Source organism: Pan troglodytes, chromosome 1 (genome assembly GCF_028858775.2).
Source record: "Pan troglodytes isolate AG18354 chromosome 1, NHGRI_mPanTro3-v2.0_pri, whole genome shotgun sequence".
In the NCBI taxonomy this organism is placed as follows: Eukaryota; Metazoa; Chordata; class Mammalia; order Primates; family Hominidae; genus Pan; species Pan troglodytes.
Window position 1 is genome coordinate 189,482,412 of NC_072398.2, and position 19,932 is coordinate 189,502,343.

The following is a 19,932-nucleotide window of genomic DNA, read 5'->3' on the forward strand; positions in this document are numbered from 1 at the left end:
AAATTCTTCGAGAGGCACGACGTGGGAGGGCAGAGAGCACCTCACGGGGAGTCCCTTGTGCTTTGCTTGATAGACCAAGCCACCTGCCGGCTGGGTGGCCTTGACCAGGCCCTGCTCCTCTCTGAGCCTCGTGGGCAGTCCCGAGCTGACTCCCCTGTGATAATAGCTGCCTCCTGGGGTTGTGGTGAGGAAGAGTCGATAGTGCTCCCAGCACGTAGTAGGTGCTCAGGAAACATTTGTTTGTTTTTTTCACAGGAGCCAGCTCAGCCTCCAGGAAGGAAGATCCTGCTGTCACCCTCCATCAGTTCTGCCAGTTTCTCCAGGATTTCACACATGCACGCTTGCTCTGGGCACACCCTAGGAAGATGCAAACTTGCCTGTTCCTGGTGGTCACCTACTGTCCCCTTCATAAATGTCCAAGGACAAAGGAGCTGCTGAATACAGGAACTGAGCATTGGGCATCCTGGGTTCTGTAAGTGGAAAGCCAGGTGTGCATCTCTTCACCCCCCTGCCCTCAGGAAGCACTCGCAAGGCCCCTACTGTGTGCAGGGTAGGTGTCAGGCCCTGCCTCCTCTGGGGCTCTGGACCTTGAGATTGCAGGGGAGATAAGTGCAATGGGATGAGTCAGGCAGGCACGAGAGGCACAGGCCCTGGGAATTCCAAGAAATGAGAGGGCCTTTCCTGTTGTGCCTGGAGACAGGGTCCCTGAGAAGACTCCAGCAGGAAGTGGACTCTCAGCCAGGCCAGGGCAGGAACAGAGGGTGCCTGCCAGTTCCCCGAGCTGCTCAGCACAGCTGTGGTTCATCCCTGCTTTCCCCTCCCCAGCAAGGCTTCTGGGCCAGCAGAGGGGCAGGAGCAGAATGCCAGTCCCCAGAGAAGTCCCCTGGCTTACTTCTTTTGCAGACAGTAGCCACCGGTGGAAGCCAAGACATCCTGTCATGGCCAGGACAGGAGACTGTTCAAGGGGCGCTTTGTGTGTGTGTCCTCAGGGACATCTTTCTGGAAAGGGGTCTGAAGCCACCTTCTTAGTCTCAAAGGAGCCTGTAAGCCAAGCAGCTGAAGTACCTTCTTGTTTTGGCCTTGTTTGCAAACAAGAAAACAGGCCCAGGAAGGATGCCCTTGGCCATGGCTGCATAGCTGAACAGCTTCTGGAAGGGACTAGAACTCCTGCCCCAGGCCCTGGGGTGACAGGGCAGGGGTTGAGGGGGGCATTTCCTGGGTGAGGTGGGGATGAAGCAGTTCCAGACTGGTCAGAAGTCAGGCATGAGCTGTGTCCTTCACAGAGGGAGGCAGGCCCAGAGAGGGCTCTGACTCGCCCAAGGCCACACAGCCTTGCGTGGGCCTTTCACATCCCACACAACAGAGGGGCATCCTCAGCCTGGTTGGCAGAGGGCAGGCAGGATAGATGGCAGAGTCTTCTCCGACGAGAGGGGTTTTGCTCATGGAACCTCCTCCTCCACACTCACAGCCCTGGGCGAGACCTGTGGAGCAGCCACCAACAGAGGGAGGGAGGGGGCTCGGGGCAGCTGGGGGTGACTTGAGGAAGTCCAGCTGGACTGCGAGGGGCCCCTGGGGACTGCCAGGGAGCCTCAGGACTCCCAGAGGTGCTCCAGGCACAGAGGGAGGAACGGGCCTTCCATCTCCCTCCCCCCTTCACTGCAGAGGCTGGGTCGGGCCAGGCGCCCGGGGAGGAGGCGGTGTCCCTGGCTCCCAGCCCGCCGGTGCAGCGGGGCAGGGCTGGACCAGAAGGGGTGGGGCACCGTGCCTGGTATAAGAGGCAGCCAGGGCACCGAGGCAATGAGCTATCTGCTCAGCTTAATAGCAGGACGCTGGCAACAGGCGCTCCCTGCTCCAGTCCAGCCTGCCCGCTCCACCGCCGCTATGGTCTCCGTGCCTACCACCTGGTGCTCCGTTGCGCTAGCCCTGCTCGTGGCCCTGCATGAAGGTGAGCTGCCCTGGCCTCACCTGCTGCCTACAGCTCCTGGGTCTGTCTATCTCTGTCTCCCTCTAGGGCTGCAGTGCCTCCCAAGCCAGCTGGGGGCAGACAGGGGCGGGAGCCTGGCGGCAGTGGTGGCAGGGGAAAGGTTCTGCAAATACAGAGGTGCCCAGGCTCCCCACGGGCTGCTGGGACTTCCCTGGGCTGGCCTGGAGCTCTTGAGCAGCAAGAGTGCCAACTCCCTCGATTATGCAAGAGGAGGGGCACGGTGGGTCCCCCACTCCGGGATGTGCCAGGCACCCCAACCCACCTCTCCACCTCTCTCTCCCTCCTGTGCATGCAGGGAAGGGCCAGGCTGCTGCCACCCTGGGGCAGCCAGCGTCCTCATCTCATGCCCAAGGCACCCACCTTCGGCTTCGCCGTTGCTCCTGCAGCTCCTGGCTCGACAAGGAGTGCGTCTACTTCTGCCACTTGGACATCATCTGGGTGAACACTCCTGAGTGAGCATCCATGGGGATTGGGGGCAGGGGGAGCTCTGGGGCAGGGTGTCAGGGTGGAAGCTACTGGCATGCTAGGGAACGTTGACACAGTCCATCTCTCCCTGGGCCTCCAGATGGAGGCATTGGCTAATATCAATAGTTAATTGTTTCAATTCCTGAGTGGGGACCACCTGAGCCATAGAGAGGGCTGTCTTCTGAGAATTCTTAAGACAGCCTGGTAAGCAAGTGTTGGCCCGTTTTCCAGATTCAAGTGCTGAGGCTCAGAGAGCTTAAGCGCCTTCCCCAAGATCACACAGGTAATTGTAAGGGTAGGCACCATCCTCAGTTGGGGAATGCCGGAGCTCACAGTCTCTGTCATGCTGCCTCTGCATGCTCTTCCAATAATAATACGATTAGTGACAGCACCCGTGCTTTGACTATGCCAGGCTCTTTGCCAAGCACTGCACGTGCATGATCATCTCAGGAGCCCCCCCATCCTCCCCATAAGGCAGGATAGTCCCTCAAACAACAGATGAGAACCTGCCCTGTGCTACTGGCTACACCCGGGTGGGAGCCCAGTGCTGTCTGTTCCGCCTGCACCCGCGCTGCCTCCAGGCCACTGCATACCTTCAGTTGAAGTTTCTGTGTGTGTTTGTGATTTTTTCCCCTCCCCAAATTGCAAAAGGCAAGAGAAGCCCTGCACGTAAGCGTGTGTGAAGCTAATCCGCATCCAAACACTTGCTTAGGGCGGGAACCCTGCCAGTCCCTGCGTGCTGAGTCTACCTGGAGTCACTACGACTCCAACCACACCATCTAAAATTAGCTCTGTCACTCGAAAGTGCTGGTCCAGCCAGCCACAGGGCCCCTGCCATTCCCCTGGCCCGCTTGATCAGACTCTGAATCCGAAATTAATCCCATCTGAACACACACACACACACCCCCCACTTTCAAGTCAAGCCTCTAAGGCACATGTGTTACCCCTCCAGGCAAGTGGGGACCAGGTGGGGGCAGCTTAGCTATGAGCCTGTGTTTACTTCTGTGAGATGGAGTGGCCGCCCTTCCTCCAGAGCTAGCTGAGAGCCTTCTTTGAGAACAGGGGGACCAGCCTGTCTGAGAGGGGAGAGAGACTAGGAGGTTCCCAATTCCCAACTTCAGGTAGGATCACAGATTTCCTTGCCCCCATGCTGGGAGCTCTCACTGAGCCAAGCCAGGCCCAGAGAAGGGGAGGGTCTTGCCAAGGGCTACCAGGACCCTTGTGGAGTAGCCTGTGACTTCAGTGGTGTGACTTCTTGAGGTCAAGGGCTGGTCACCTTTCATTGGCACCCTGCTGGCATGGGTGGCTGTCCCAGTGGGCAGTGTGGACAGTCCCTGCTTGCCAATGGTTGTGGTTTATTTAATCCTCTCTCTCTTTATTTTTTTCTCTCTCTCTCTTTCTCTCCACCCCACACCACTACCTTGCTGGCTGCCTGCCCACAGACAGACAGCTCCTTACGGCCTGGGAAACCCGCCAAGACGCCGGCGCCGCTCCCTGCCAAGGCGCTGTCAGTGCTCCAGTGCCAGGGACCCCGCCTGTGCCACCTTCTGCCTTCGAAGGCCCTGGTAGGTGGGCACCCAGCCTGCAGGGGCATAGGGTAGCTGCAAGCCCGGGCATGACCTGGGGAGCAGGTGTCTGGGAGACTAGCAGAGGAGCGAACTGGCAAGTTGGGGGTGAGAAGCGACCCAGGGGCCCACAGGCTGCTTTGGGTCCATGGCACCATCCCTTCCTGCAGGAACCAGTCACCCATGGGGTCCTCCCGGTGCCCAGCTCTGGGGGCTTCTGGGAACACTCATGTCCTCACTCCTGGGCAGGAGAGAGTCTGCCAGTGACAGCTGAGGCAGCTCAGGCCCAGAGAGGGGGCAGGACACGTCAGGCTGCATAGCTTGTCAGAAGGAGGGCCAGGCCTTGGGCCTGAGTCTGTCTGATCGAGTCCTACTGGGCTTTGGATTCCGACCTGAGGTTCAGGGGGACTTTGGAGCTTGCTCGGGGAAGAAATGGCATCTGGAGTTGGGAAGCCATGTCACCATCCCAGGGTGGCCCCAGAGTTGCTGGGGAGCCTTTGCCATGTCTCCTATCTTACCTGAGCCTAAGTTTTCCCATCTGTAAAGTGGTGGGGGGCTTTGTTCCTTCCCTCATCCACATGGAGAATTTGGGAAAACCAAACTGGCTTCAAAGTCCCAAGCTTCCGGCCGGGCACGGTGGCTCACACCTGTAATCCCAGCACTTTGGGAGTCCGAGGCGGGTGGATCACCTGAGGTCAGGAGTTCAAGACCAACCTGGACAACATGGTGAAACCCTGTCTCTACTAAAAATACAAAAAAATTGCTGGGCATGGTGGCGGGCGCCTGTAATCTCAACTACTCCGAAGGCTGAGGCAGGAGAATCGGTTGAACCTGGGAGGCAGATGCTGCGGTGAGCCGAGATCGCGCCATTGCACTCCAGCCTGGGCAACAAGAGTGAAACTCAGTCTCAAAAAAAAAAAAAAAAAAAAAAATCCCAAGCTCCAGTTCCCATGATGGTTTACGAGAAACTCCTCCTCTGGGTCTCAAGCTGAGGCCCCGCCCCTGCCTCAGTTTCCCCTGCAGCTGCAGGTGGCCAGATTCTGGGAAGGCCAAAAAAGCTGCCTCTTTCTGGGGCTAAGAACACATTCCTGGTAGCTCAGTTTTCCTCAGTCCCCACCCCACCTGGAAAGGGAAAGATGCCAGGTGCACAGGGGTGGAAATGGATCTGCTCCCGCAGGCAGGTGGGGATGGGGAAGGGGTGGGGGCTGGGCTGGGCCTGCAGCCAGGTAGCTTCAGGGCCCTGGGCAGTCCATCACTTGGGCCCTAATGCTATTCACGCAGGACTGAAGCCGGGGCAGTCCCAAGCCGGAAGTCCCCTGCAGACGTGTTCCAGACTGGCAAGACAGGGGCCACTACAGGAGAGCTTCTCCAAAGGCTGAGGTGAGGGCGTGGGACACATGCACAGACTGAGCACCTCCTGTATGCCTTGCACATTTCCCATATTTTCTATGTGAGGCAGGCCTGGGTCCTCATTGGGCAGCAAAGAGAACTGAGGCTCAGAGAGGGAAAGCCACTTGCCCAAAGTCACACAGCAGTCAGCGGCATCTGGCTGACCCCAGAGTCTGTGCTCTTACCCACTGTGCTCTTTGTTACCACTAGGCCTGGAAGTGGACTTTTTAGAGGGTTTGAAGGCTCATGACTGGGAAGGACCACAGTTGTTCGTTCAGGCTGTGCTGAATGGAGCATCTCACACATGCTGGGGTCCAGAGGGGCCAACTGCCCAGCCTGCTCCCTCTCTGCTGCCCAGATTGCATCTCCTCCGTGGTGCCTCAGTGTGAGTCAGACCTGACCCCCAGGAGGTGCCCACGAATGCTTGTTCAACCAAACCAACTCAAGAACAGACACTTGCACCTGCCGGGCAGCAGAGTGGCTGTAGGGGCAGCCTCTGGGGCAGACTGCTTGATCTGAACCCCAGCCCAGCCTGGTACAAGCTTTGTGACCTTGGGTTTGCCCCTCAACTTCACTGTGCCTCTAGTTCCTATGATTTGAACAGGAGAAACAGGGAAATTGTGCCATCCATCCCCGCCTGGGGTTGCTGTGAGGTCAGATGAGTGGACGCACATGAAGTGTGTAGCCCAGGGTCTGTGCCCGTGGGAGCTGTGGAGGGGTTTGCCATTCCCACTTCTGTCACTGAGGGTTCCTCACAGCTGGCCAGGTCCCAGGGCCCAGCTCAGCCCTTCAGAGATTCTCACCTTTTGGGGGCGGCAGAAAAACAGGAGAAAAGGCAGGATGGTGGGATGGACAGGACCCAACATATACTTAGGAACTTTCTGAGAATGAAAAATATGAGTACAAGACTTTTCAAATGCGCACACTTCATGGTGTGCAGAGCTGGCTCGGCCAACCTTGTACTCATTCTCAGCAGTTCAGGCCTGTTTTTGTTTTACAAGCTAAGAAAGGGGATCAGAGAGGCTGAGATTGTTGCCCAAGTTTCCTTAGCTAGGAACTGAAGCCAGCCTCCTGGCTCCCAGTTTAGAGTTCTTTGAGCCAGGATGTGGCCACCCAGCCAGGTTCAAAGGGCAGCGGGGTGCCCTGTTTTCTGGGCTGGACTACCTTGAACCGGACCTCGAGGAATGAGTAGAATTTTAGCAGGTGGCTTCTGGGTGAGGGGAATACACACAGCCTGGAGGGAAGAGCAGGAGCAAAGGTGTGGAAAGCTGTGGAAAGAAGTGGGAAGGCAGATGACGGGAGACCCACAGGGCTGTGCTTGGCTGTCCACTCATTCTGGCAGCATTTGATGTTGAACATTAGCTCTGTCAAAGCCCCCATGTGCAGAGAAGCTTCAACGCCTGGGCTGGCCTGCGCTGGTTGTGCAGACCTTGTTTTCAGGCTGTGGCCACTCTCTGACCCCAGGGCCGCTGTGACCCCAGGATCTGGGCAAGGGCTGTAGCCCCATTGCCCCTGTTCTCATGGGGAGCTCTTGGACAGTCCATATCTCCTGAGATGCTAAGTTGACCCTTCTTGATTCCCAGGGACATTTCCACAGTCAAGAGCCTCTTTGCCAAGCGACAACAGGAGGCCATGCGGGAGCCTCGGTCCACACATTCCAGGTGGAGGAAGAGATAGTGTCGTGAGCTGGAGGAACATTGGGAAGGAAGCCCGCGGGGAGAGAGGAGGAGAGAAGTGGCCAGGGCTTGTGGACTCTCTGCCTGCTTCCTGGACCGGGGCCTTGGTCCCAGACAGCTGGACCCATTTGCCAGGATTGGCACAAGCTCCCGGGTGAGGGAGCCTCGTCCAAGGCAGTTCTGTGTCCTCGCACTGCCCAGGGAAGCCCTCGGCCTCCAGACTGCAGAGCAGCCTCCAGTGCTGGCTGCTGGCCCACAGCTCTGCTGGAAGAACTGCATGGGGAGTACATTCATCTGGAGGCTGCGTCCTGAGGAGTGTCCTGTCTGCTGGGCTACAAACCAGGAGCAACCGTGCAGCCACGAACACGCATGCCTCAGCCAGCCCTGGAGGCTGGATGGCTCCCCTGAGGCTGGCATCCTGGCTGGCTGTGTCCTCTCCAGCTTTCCCTCCCCAGAGTTCTTGCACCCTCATTCCCTCGGGACCCTCCCCGTGAGAAGGGCCTGCTCTGCTTTTCCTGTCTGTATATAACTTATTTGCCCTAAGAACTTTGAGAATCCCAATTATTTATTTTAACGTATTTTTTAGACCCTCTATTTACCTGCGAACTTGTGTTTATAATAAATGAGGAAACATACTCTGGTTTTTTGTCTTGGCCAAGGCAGGGGGTTGGAGGCTTCTCTCAAGAAGGGGCCGCTTGGAAGTTGGAGGACACAAGAAGGAAAGGGCTGGGGCAGGTGGCTAGAGCCCTGGGTTCCACTCCCACCCTTGCTGGGTGTCTCTGGCTGCTAGCCTGCCCTCTCTGGGCTTTTGTCTGTCATGTGCCTCGACAGCCACCTGCAGCTGTGACGTCAGGATTCCAGGAGCTATGTTCTCATCAGGCCAGTAATCAACTGCCAGCCCTTTTCCAGGAGCGTGTGTGGAAGAAGCCAAGACACGAGGGTGGAGGGACTCATCGCCCCAGCGGCTCTGTCCCAGCAGAGGCTGACAGTAAGGCTCAGAGCAAAGCTGTCCAGCGAGGGAGAAGACCAGGTGAACCCCAAGGCTGTGGGTGCCGCACTGGTCAGTGAGGGGTGCTGTGATGGAGCCACAGCTTGGCCCTGGCCTGGCCCCTCACCTTGGGCTTTGGACATGATAAATACTTGCTGATTGAATTCATGAGTCACCACTGCAGTATGATGTTGAACAAATCTCTTTCAGTTTCTGAACCTCAGTTTTCTTCATCTAGAAAGCAATAGTCCCCACATCGCAGAGTTACTGTGGGCACTAAGCAGAGAAGTGATGGTGCCAGGCTCAGCCCAAGGCCTGACAAGAGGCAGAGGCTGCTTGTGGGGCTGGCAATGGTGATTATGGAATGAGTGGGACGGGGACAGAACTAAGGGGCCTGAAGGGAGGGCGAGATGGGGGCTAGCTGGGGTGGAGGTGGGTGGTCATAGGAAGAGTCTGGACAAAGGTGCTACTCTTGTGGCCTCAAAAGATATGCAAAATAAATAGAAAGACTCAAAAGAGGCCAGGGGTGGCAACTCACGACTATAATCCCAGCACTTTAAGAGGCCGAGGTGGGAGGATGACTTGACTCCAGCAGTTCAAGACCAGCCTGGGCAATATAGGGAGACCCTGTATCTACAAAAAAAAAAAAAAAATGTTTTTAATTAGCTGAGTGAGGTGGTGCACACCTGTGGTCCCAGCTACTCAGGAGGCTGAGGCCAGAGGATTGCTTGAGCCCAGGAGGTCGAGGCTACAGTGAACTATGGTCATGCCACTGCACTGCAGCCTGGGCACCACAGGGAGGACCTGCCTTAAAAGAAAAAGAAAAAGAAACACTCAAATGACTTGAATACATAGAAAGAAAATAGGGAGGGAATTCCAGGCAGAGGGAGCGGGGAGGATGAAAGTATGGAAGTGGGAGTGACAAAGAAGCTTCCTTAGGAGGGGCCTCAGGTGTCTGGACCATGGCAAGGGGACAGCAGCAGGACACAAAGCCAGAGAGGCCTTGAAGGTCAAGGTTAGGAGCCTCAACTTCCCCTTGTGGGCCACAGGAAGCCACAAAAGCTCTGTGAACAGCAGGGGACCTCGGCAGAGCTGAGCTTTGGAAATATGCCACAGAGGGCTGGCCAGGGCTGAGTGAATGAGGAAACCAGTGGCAGAGAAGCAGTCATCATAAATCCTTAGGGATCCTCCGTGCATCCTGGTGATGAGGCTGGTGTCACGGGGTCAGCCCAGGCACTTGTTGCCTACTCCAGCCCAGGGCCAGAGCGCACCTCTCACGTTTCAGCTGAGCTTGATGCCAGAGGAGCCTCGCTCCCTGGGAGTGCATCACAGGCTCCCATTCAACATGACCCTGCTCCTCAAAAACTCAAATGCAACAGCCCATGGCCAGGCCAGGCAGCTGGGTAAGGCAGCCTTAGGGCTGCAGCTGTGACAGAGGCCTGGCAGCAGCATGAGGAAAACCTGACGGAGGGTGTGTTGGAGGGAAGCATTCACCGCCCTTGGCACAGGCCCCGGGGACCCTGGCCAGGGTTCAGAGATCAGTGACCCAGATGAATGAGCAACAGAGATGATTAAAGGAGTAGAGGAGGCCCAGAAGGCAGGGACAGGTAAGGGTGACACTACAGTCCTTTAGACCCATACACCTGGGAAACAGGGGCCTCTGGCTGGGGCCCTGCACTGTAGGGGGGCCCTGTTCTGGCCCTCATCCAGCCATACCTCTCTATGGGACAAAAAGTTTGCAGGGCCACAGGGCCACGTATGCCCGAAGTCTGTCCTTGCTTCCAGCCCACACTCCAGGTAGTTGGGACTTCAGCCATGTTGGGGAAGGTGGGCTAGAGTTTGGAAAGAAGTAGAGAAAAAGCTACAAGGAGCAGCTACCAGGTCAAACCGAACCCTGGGAAGAAGGCATCTAAGCTTCAGGAAACTTGGGTTTTCTGGGACAAAATCTCCCCTCCTCCTGCCTTTTCCAGAAATATAGAACAAGCTTTTTTTAAGGCTTTTTGAGTCAAATTTGTGTTCCTTTTGACTGGAACACTAGGCAGAGACAGGCCAGAAGGGAGCACAGGATGACCCAGATTTATTCGGATTATGTGGACAGGAGGAAGCTGAGGCAGAGAGCAGTTAGGTCCTGTGTCCAGGGCTGTGAGGCTGCAGACGGGGCCCTTTGCAGCCTCTCCACAGCCCTCACTCAGGAAAGAGCCCTGTGGAATTCTCTCTCTCTCTCTTTCTCTCATTGAAAATAGAGTCCAGGTAGCTAGGTCTTCAGTTCAGAAAAGTCATTTGCCTAATCACGGTGACAAACTATTGGAATGTGGCCATCCATTAATTCAACAGTTATGAATAATCACCCCTGGGAGGACTCTCGTGAGCAAGACAGACACAGTTCCTGCCTCATAGGCCAAGAGGACAGTCATTCAAGAAAACAACAGTTAAATATGAAGATAAGAATCATAGCAAACATTCACTGAGCACTTACTAAGTGCTTTCCACATATTAACTCCTTGGTTCCTTACAGCAACCTTATGTAGCAAATTCTGTTATTACTATTTCCATTTGATAGGAAAGGTTACTGAGGCACAGAGCGGTTAGTAACTTGCTCAAAATCATATAGCTAGGATGTGGCTTAGCTGGGTTTTAAACCCCAGGCTCTTAACTTCCGTGCTATCCTACCTCTCTAATAGGGTATGTCCACACTGTGATGGAGCCCCCGAGGAGGGGGAGCCCAGGGTGGCTTCCTGGAGATGAGGACATCTAGGCCAACTCTGGGGAAGTCGGTCAAGGAAGAGGGTGAAGAGCATTCCAGGCAGACAAACAGCATAGGTGAAGGTTCCTGTCTTCATAGGAAGAGAGCTATTCCCAGCCTCTTTTGGGGAGTAAAAGGACAGGTCCTGGGAACGGCTGGAAGGGGCAGGCAGGAAGGGGCAGGCAGGAAGGGGCAGTGCATGCCTGAGCACCACACCAAGCCCCGAGCATCTGGCATGGGGGTGCTCTAGGAAGCAGAGGCCACCACCGCTTTCACCCCCACCACAGCCTCAGAAAATGCCTCCCCGGAAAATACTACCATGCCCAGCATGCCCTCCATGAGGGCTTCAGGCCTCTGGAAACCTCTCTGGCTGCCCGCTCAGGTCTCACAGCCTGGCAGGGAAGACAGACAAGAGCAAAGTGAAGGTCCAGAGGTGGAGCTGGCCTTGCAGCTGGTGGGATGGGGGGTGAAGGACTGGCAGGGCTTGTGCAGGCTGGGATGAGGGAAAGGGCTTGGTGGGAATGGTGCAGGGCAGATCTGGCCAGGGCATGAGAGAGTCCAGGGAGGGGCAGCAGGCCTGATCAGCAGGGGCCAGGCTGGGAATAGCATCCGATGCCAGGAATTTGAACTTGAGTGATAGGTAGCCAGCGAAGGTTGCTAAACGAGGGAGAGCCAGGACGGGAGCTGGCCTTGGGTGGCTGGTTTATTGTTGGCTCCTTCCCGGCCAATGCTTCCAGTTCACAAGGGCCCTCCCAGCCCCTCTCAGGGGAGAGCAGAGTGTGGGCCTCGCCTTGGCCTGCCAGGGATCCAAGCCAAAAGCCCTCGGCAGCTAAGAAGGGGGCCGTGTGCGGGCCCGCCAGGAGCCCTGGAAGAGGAATGCAGCCTAATTAATTCTCTGCAGCTCACAGGGCCTCGCCTTGTGGGAGCAGCTGCCAGGACAGGCCTGCCAGGATGCCACTGGCCCAGCCTGTCGATCACTTGGTGCTGAAAGCAGCGAGGGGGACTGCAGGCTGGGAACTGGGGGACGGGGACTCGGGGGGCCAGCCCCTGCCTCCAGGCACACACGTGTCCTCCAGTCCCTTCACAGCTAATAAAACAGTCATAGTAACTGTAATAGCCAACAGGCCTTGAGGCTGTCAGAGCACCAGACTCTGCCAGTACACTGAGTACTAGTGAGAACATTGCATTCACTTTTCTTACAAGAAGTAAGATAAGTGTTGTTCTCATCTCCATCTTGCAGATGAGGAAACTGAGGCTCAGAGAAGCGAATTTCCCTGCCCAGGGTCATGCAGTTAGAAAGCAAAAGCAGGGAAGCTGGGATGTGGACCCAGGCAATCTGGGCCCCCAGACTGTATTAATCATAACCACCATGCTAGACTAGTTCAGCAAGGGAAACTGAGGCCCTGGGGAGGCGGGGTGTCTTTCTCAAGGACAATTGGCTTAAAAAGGGCCTGGGGACACTGGCTGGAGGGGGAAAGGCCATGCCCCTGGCCTCTCCTTGAATTGCCTCCTCCTGAAGTTTCCTTCCCTGGCCTGCAGGTCACCCTGAGGGATGTCTGGCTCACTACCTCCGGGCGAGGCAGGCTGTGGAAAGTGATCCTGTCTCTGGGGTCTCTACCTATTTGGTCCCAGTTCCACTGCCTGGGGCCTGTCACAGAAGCACAGTACCAACATTACCCAAGGAGTCTCAGGCTAGTCTGCACATGCTCAGAGAATCCTTCTGCAATGCTATGACTCCCTCCACAGGCAGGACACTGAGGCCAGCAGAGGCTCAGAGTGGTGCAGGAAGGTGCTGGACCAAGACCTTGCCACTAGAAAGTGGCAGAGCCTAGGCAGGTTCCAGAATGGTCTGATGCCCAGACCCTGCCCTTCCCTGACAGCAGACCGGAAGGAGGGGCAGAACATCCATGTCATGCCGCCTCTCCGAGCCTCGGTTTCCTCATCTGCCATATGGGGATGAGGAGCCCAAGGTTACAGGATTGTCCTCGAGTTCATTAATAACAGCCAACACTAAAGGCACTTAGTAGATGTCAGATACTGTCCTAAGTACTTTATTTAATTTTTTTTAATTTCCAAAACCAAAATTTTATTCATAGCCACATAATACATCATGATACAACTGCCCCATAATATACCATATGTGGGCATGTATTACCCTGTAGGAGTATATTTAAGTTTGTCCAATTTCCCACTGAAGAAGATCAGAACGTGCCACCCCAAATATGCCACTTTTGCATCAGGATTGTTTTGAGCTAAAGGCAATTAAGAAACTGCATGTGTAGAAAGAGCTCTTTGCCCTCACACATCTGCCCAAAAGCAGGACATAAATTTTCCTTTGGGAAGATTCTTCTCCTTCCCTCTCTTATAGCAGGAAGAGAACAACCGTTAGTTAGCACTGAAGACAAAAAGTCAGCAAGAAGACGAGTCTGCACAAACCAATCTTGCTGAAATCACCCTGATCTTCCATTAATTTCCCCACATATTTATCTTCCCACAATTTGCCACCCCTAGGAACCCAAAGCCCTTTTCCTTTATCTTGTCATTTCTCCACAAATGTATCATCCTTTGTTAAAATGGTAGGGGGCTTATATACCATTTTAACAAAGGGTCTTCACTTCTTTTCTATGAATGCAATCAACGCCTTCATGCACATCACAATTAAAGTAGGAACATCAAATAAAATCTGTATGCCTTTTCTCCTGTTCATTAGTCTTTTGTCAGTTTAATTTGCAAGCCCCAGTCACAGTCTATAAAAGGATACAGGAAAACAATTTTTTTCCTCCCCTACACCACCAATAAAATAACACTGTGTGGTACACTTGTACATAAATTTTTCTATTTATTCCCTATTTATTGTTTGGCTACATTTTAAAATTGAGATATAATTTATACACTATAACATTCACCCTTTCAAGGCACACAATTCAGTGGATTTTAATCCTCACTTAACATCGTTGATAGGTTCTAAGGGACTGTGACATTAAGCGAAATGTTTTTCTCATCAATGTAACGACAAAACTCCATTGAAGGAAACATTATTCGAGGATCTACTCATTTCTTTCCCACTAAAGTCACCATTTCCAAGAACCTATCAACAACGTTAAGTGTGGATTTATTGTTTTCACAAAGTTATACAAGGATCACCACTGTCTCATTCCAGAACATTTTCACCACCCCAAAAGGAAATCCCCTACCCGTTAGCAGTCACTCCCTTATCCTACTACCCCACTCCCAAGCCCTAGGCAACCACTAATCTACATCTACCTCTATAAATTCACCGATTCTGGACATTTCATATAAATGAAATCATACCAGATGCGGCCTTTTGCGTCTGTCTTCTCTCACATACCTCAATACTTTCAAGGTTTATCCATGTTGTAGCATGTATCAGTACTCCATTCCTTTTTATGGCTGAATAATATTTCATCTTAGCACCAGATCATATTTTGTTCATTCATCCGTTTATAGACATCTGGGTTCTTTCTACTTGAAACCTCAATGACCCTATGGGAGGTTCTATTAGTGTCCTATAGACAAAAGACTGAGATCTGGAGAGGTTAAGTCACCCACCAAGGTCAGTTAGCTAGTGAGTAGCAGTGGTGAGATTTGCCCCAGGAGTCTGGCTCTGGAGATGATGGCCTTAACCACTGTACCATACTGCCTCCTCAGTCAAAGTAACACAGCGTATGGAGGTCAGCACAAAAGGAGGCACTCGGTGGGCACTTAGCAAAGCGTGGCACTTCTCCACAGCATTTCTACAAGTGGCAGAGCCAGAGGCTGCCAGGCAGGACCCTAAGCTAGGACAAGGATGTCAGGACAAGTGATAAAGAATCGCCATCTCAGCACAAAGGTGATTCTCCTAGGAAGGGGACATCCGTTCACACCCAGGTGGGCCTGCTCCCTCCACTGAGCATCATTGGCCTGCATCCCAGACCTCATCCCTCCACCAATTCCTACCTAGGAAGCCGTGGCTGCTCCTTTCTGGGCCCCAACGCCCCGCCACCGGGCGCAGAGGAAGATCTTTGGGTGAGGTCAAGGTCTGAGCTGCAGTCCTAGTCAGCACAACACAAAGCATGATCTTGGGCAGGTCTCTGCCTCCTCTGGGCCTTCATCAATTAAATAATGGGACGAGAATGCTTAATACTTTCTATTTAATTATAAAGGTGATATAATATATGAACAAAAGCTGCTGCTAAAAATATGCAAATAATATAGGAATATCTGGGTTAAAAAGAAAGTCTCAGCTGGGCGCGGTGGCTCACGCCTGTTATCCCAGCACTTTGGGAGGCCAAGGCGGGCTGATCACAAAGTCAGGAGCTTGAGACCAGCCTGGCCGACATAGTGAAACCCCATCTCTACTAAAAATACAAAAAAAAATTAGCCAGGTGTGGTGGCACAAGCCTGTAGTCCCAGCGACTCGGGAAGCTGAGGCGGGGAATCGCTTGAACTCAGGAGGCGGAGGTTGCAGTGAGCCCAGATGGCGCCACTGCACTCCAACCTGGGCAACAAGAGCGAAACTCAGTCTCAAAAAAAAAGAAAGAAAGTCTCCTTGCCTTGTTAGCCCAAAAGTAGAATATGTAGCCCTTTTCTATGGATTCAGATATGTATTTTATATCTAACTTTTTAGACGTGTTTTAAAATAATAAATGGAAACATAAATCTTACACTTCTGCGACCTGCTTTCTTCACACCACAGAACTCGTTCTGGCCCAGTACATACGGCTCCATCTCAGCGTTTGTTTCAACAGCTCCATGGTGGTCCACAGTGCACACAAACTGTTGTTTGTTTTAACTGTTTGCCTACTGATGCCATTTGGATGGACTTCATTTACTGTTTTTACAAACATGCTGCGGTAAACACCTGTTTATACATCTTTGTCCAGAAAAGACAGATTGTTAGAGGTAAATCACTGGGTCAGAGGACACCACATATTAAATATCCTGCCAGAAATGGGGCTCTTGTTTGCACTCCTACCACCACTTGGGGATAAATGCCCATTTCCTTTCGGCCTTTCCAGCACTGGGTTTTATCAATCTCTTATTTGTTGATCTAAGGAGGAAAGCATTTATTAACATGGAATCCTGATGTGTAAAAGATCAACCTGGTTGGATTCTGGTTGGAGGGAGTGAGGGGCATGGAGTCCTATTCCATCTTGAGTTGGTACAGAGGATCCCTCTATCCCTCTAGCTTTCCAGCGCTGGTATCTAGGATCTGCTTGGCTGCAGGTCTGTCCCTCTGTGGCTGATGTTAGCTCTCAGCCCCTCCGTCTCTCAGTCCTTCCCTCCAGGGCAGCTTGGGCGTGGAGGAGGGACTGGCCTGTCTTCCTTCTCAGCTGACCCCACCTCCCATAATAAACATGCCTTTTAACAGGGACCTTTTGGGGACAACATCTTCATCTGAAAGCATGTGCAATGAGGGGACTTTAGGGCACCTGAGCCTGCAGGTGTTTTGAAGGCAGGGAGCATGGGGTGTCCTGGTTGCCTCTCAGCCTGTGGTCCAAACTGGCTTGTTGCAGAAGGCTAAAATTCAGTCTCACCTCTGCCTAGGCCTTGCTGTGTAGACCCAGGCAGGTCCTTGTCCCCTATGGGTTCCAAGTGCCCACCTCAGCTGCAAGACTGGGGACATTCCTTCCAGGGAGTAGGTGCAGAATCTGTCCCTCTAAAGGCTCTTCACATGCCACACACAATAATTACCCTCAGAGTGAGAGGAGGGCTCCTCCTGGGAGGTGGCAGATGAGGGCAGGGGAGGGGCGGAGAGGGCAAAGGAAGGGAGTGCACCCATGCCCCCTCAGGGCCTGAAATCTGAAACTCCTTCCCTACCACTTTGCACGGTAGTGTCCCAAATGGCTAATATGAGATTGTACTTGTGCACATACGAGCCATTCATGTGTGAGCACACATGCACATAGGAGTGGCCTGTGTGTAAAATGAGTTCCTGTACATGCAGCTGGTGATCTTTCTGCATGTCTAGAAGTGTGTGGGTTTGTGTCTCATGTGATGGGTACACATGCACAACCCACATACGTGTATTTCCTGTTGCATGTGTATGTGTGTCCATATTGACATGTACATGTGAGTGTCGTCAAAGTGCATGTCTTTGCCTGATTATGGCTGCACAGATGTGTGTGCATGGGTGAGGATGCATGTGCACCTGTGGGATGTGCATGAAAGGCCATGATTGCTGGTGTGTGGATGCACGTGAGTGACATGAACCCATACACCAGGGAGGGTGTCTGAGTATGTGTAAGGGCACATGCGTGATGTATATATAAGTGTAGATTGGGGTGTGCATTGGGGCGTGCACCCAAGCACGTGGATCCAGAGGTGTTTGAGTACACGTGTGGACCTAACTATGTATGGCAATACTGCCCCATGACTCTCGGCAGATGTGAATACACACAAGCATGCATTTGCATAGGTGAGTAAGGGACGCCCCGAGAGGACACCTCAGGGTCTGTGAGACAGGACAGCTCCTCCAGCCCCCATCTGCCCCTGGCCTGGACCTCTACTCACCCTGAGGAACAACACCACTGTACAAATTCTGAACATCTTGTTTTATTTACATGTAGATTAATTATTTTAGTAATTAGTAAGTCATTATAACTGTTATTTCTTTTAAAAACAAACATGTCTATATCATAGACGTAAAATTCGGATGGCATTTGAATAAAAAGCATGGATTTCCCACCCCAACCTCCAGGGCATCTGGGAGAACCGTGCTGGATAAGCTCAAGCAGGGGTTAGGCAGGGAAGAGGAGGGAGGAGCCAGGGCAGAAAGCCTGGCCTCAGTTTCCTGGGCTGCCCAGCCCCCAGCTCCATCCTCACCTCCCGTGGCTCAAGGGAGGGTGGGAGAGGGATGTATCAGGCAAGCCCTGGCTGGGAATCAGGAGGCCGCAGGCCAGGCCTGCTCTGGTAGCAACCGGGCCAGGCTTGGCCTCTGCCTCACCTGCAGCATCTGGGATTTCTGTTGCACAGAAGCTCAAAACACAAGCTCTGCCATCTGCCCACCTTCCTCTACTCACCTCCCTCTGTCCCCAGAACCATCTCTACCCACCCCACCCCTGCCTTCACTGCCTCCTTGCCCCTCATAAACATCTACTCACCTGTCAAAGCCCACGCCCGTGTCACCAGCTGGCCACATACTCGTCTAACTTCCCAATTGGACTGTGAACTCTCGAGGGTAAGGACAGGCTCAGGGCACTCCTGGGTCTCCACAGCCCACTCTAGCCTGGCATGCCTTAGATAGCAGTCACTATTAGATTTTTTTTAATGAAAGATAAAGAGGGAAAAGAAGGGAGGGTGAGGGCTCTGTGGACGGCAATGTTTGGTACAAACAGCAGGTCATTGGGTGCCCCCAGACCAGGTGAGTCAGCCTGGCCCTTGCCCCGGAGGAGGGCAGACAGAGTATCATTTATCAACCTCCTCCCGTGCGGGCAGCACCCAGGCTGTTTACAGGCCTTATCGCTTTTGATCCTTACCTGACACCTGCAGGAAAGCAGTATTTCACTCCCATTTTCTAGAAACTAACCCTCGGAGAAGACGAGTCAGCAGCTGCCTGAGATTCAAGCTCTCCAAGGCCTTCTTCAGGTTCTCTCTGCTGCAGGCTCTCCCTCTCCTTTACGGAGCCTCACCCACATCCCCTTAGCACTAAGCAGGTATCTGTGATTCTGCCCTAAGGACTGCTGAAAGCTCTCAGAGGTCAGAGTTTGTGGGCTCAGGAACCGCCCTTGGTGATGGATAAGTGATCTGTGTTGGTGGATAAATGCCCCAGCTTCCTCCCTCCCCAGAATGGACAGCTCTGAGCCTTGCTCTGCACCGTCTCCTGTCTCCCAGAGGTCCCAAGTGGGCAGGGCCCCGGTTGCCTGCCAGCTGCTCATGAACTTGCCTATACTGGCTTCCTTCCCTGTCTCACTTCCCACATCCCTCGTGGCTTCCTGGAATCACCTCTCAAATGAACTCCTTGCCCTCAAATCCTAGTTCTGGTCTGTTACCAGGGACCCCCAACCCAAGACAGAGGAGCAGCAGGTGCAGAGACTATGTGTGCCTGAGCAGCCAAGAAAACCTTGGTCCAAAAGGGCCCCTGTCTCAGAGAGGACATGGGACTTGGTTAGGGTCTGAAGCACTTCAGTGGAGGTCCGGGGCAAACCCCAGGAGTGCTGGCAGGTGTGAGGCCAGCCCAGCTGCAGCCCCAGGCTGTGCACAGTGTCAGTTTGGAGTGTGGAGCTGCAAGGGAGAGAGGGCATAGGCATGAGCTATGGGCATGTGCTATGGGCATGAGCCAGGCAGCCAATGAGAGGCAGGGCTTATCTCAGGCTTGAGACCACACCTAGGCTTCCCTCCTTTCTCCAGAAGTGCACCCCAGGCACCTATGCCCTGTAGGTCCAGGGCGGACTCCACCTGAAAAATCCCGGGTTTCAGCAACCCTCTCTGGCTCAGCCGCCTTTGGCCTGGGTCCTTCCAGGGAGTGCAGGGAGGCTGCCTGGGGTAAGACCTTGGATGTGAGTACAAGCAACTCAGTGCCCTTCTCTGGGTACAGGGCCCGGGTTGGGATGAGAAAGTGAATGAAGTGATCTCAGCACCCCTTCAAGAGCTCACGTTCCTCAGTTCTACCAGAGTCATCTGCACATGCCACATTAGATCTTACCCCACGTCTACCACCATACCACCCTGAACATGCCTGATCTCGTCCATTCTCGGAAGCTAAGCAGGGTCCAGCCTGGTTGGTACTTGGAGGAGAGATCTTGCCCCTTATCCCTATATGCTTTTGGAAGAGGGCATTCATTAACCCAGAGGAATGAAGCTTTCATGGTGGAAACTCGAGCACTGGGAAAGACACAGCTTGACTTTGGGAACTGACCTTCCTTAGACCCCTCAAATCACACTATGTCAGCCCCAAGGCTGCCTCAGGAAGTTGGAAGACTGCAGTCTTTAGATCACAGCTGGATGGACTTGGGTTCAAATTCTGTGTAACTCAGAGGAGCCCATTAACCTCTCTGAGCTTCAGCTTCCTTGGTGGTGAAATGGGCAGCCAGTGCCCTGCTGACCCCAAGTAAGCATCTACAATCTCCTTTAATCCTTACTCAGGCAAGGAAGCAACGCTGATTCCCAATTGACAGAAGAAG

The 19,932-nt window shown here is 53.6% G+C and overlaps 1 protein-coding gene across 2 annotated transcripts; it reads left to right on the top strand.

Moving 5' to 3' along the window:
- Nucleotides 1-1,574: 1,574 nt before the first annotated feature.
- EDN2 (endothelin 2) lies at nt 1,575-7,875 on the top strand. 2 transcript variants are annotated; one of them, XM_524683.6, is made up of 5 exons: nt 1,575-1,945; nt 2,280-2,436; nt 3,892-4,014; nt 5,296-5,394; nt 6,987-7,875. In XM_524683.6, the coding sequence occupies exons 1-5, from the start codon at nt 1,798-1,800 to the stop codon at nt 7,078-7,080; spliced, it is 621 nt and encodes a 206-aa protein (XP_524683.3). In that variant the 5' UTR covers nt 1,575-1,797; the 3' UTR covers nt 7,081-7,875. The 2 variants fall into 2 exon arrangements, with proteins under 2 accessions (XP_524683.3, XP_016815791.1); XM_016960302.3 differs by having other exon boundaries at nt 5,614-7,053.
- Nucleotides 7,876-19,932: the final 12,057 nt, after the last annotated feature.

Coding starts and splice junctions, on each gene's coding strand:
- EDN2 (XM_524683.6), top strand. CDS start 1,798: ATGAGCTATCTGCTCAGCTTAATAGCAGGACGCTGGCAACAGGCGCTC. Junction 1,946..2,279: donor GCTCGTGGCCCTGCATGAAG/GTGAGCTGCCCT, acceptor CTGTGCATGCAG/GGAAGGGCCAGGCTGCTGCC. Junction 4,015..5,295: donor TTCTGCCTTCGAAGGCCCTG/GTAGGTGGGCAC, acceptor CTATTCACGCAG/GACTGAAGCCGGGGCAGTCC.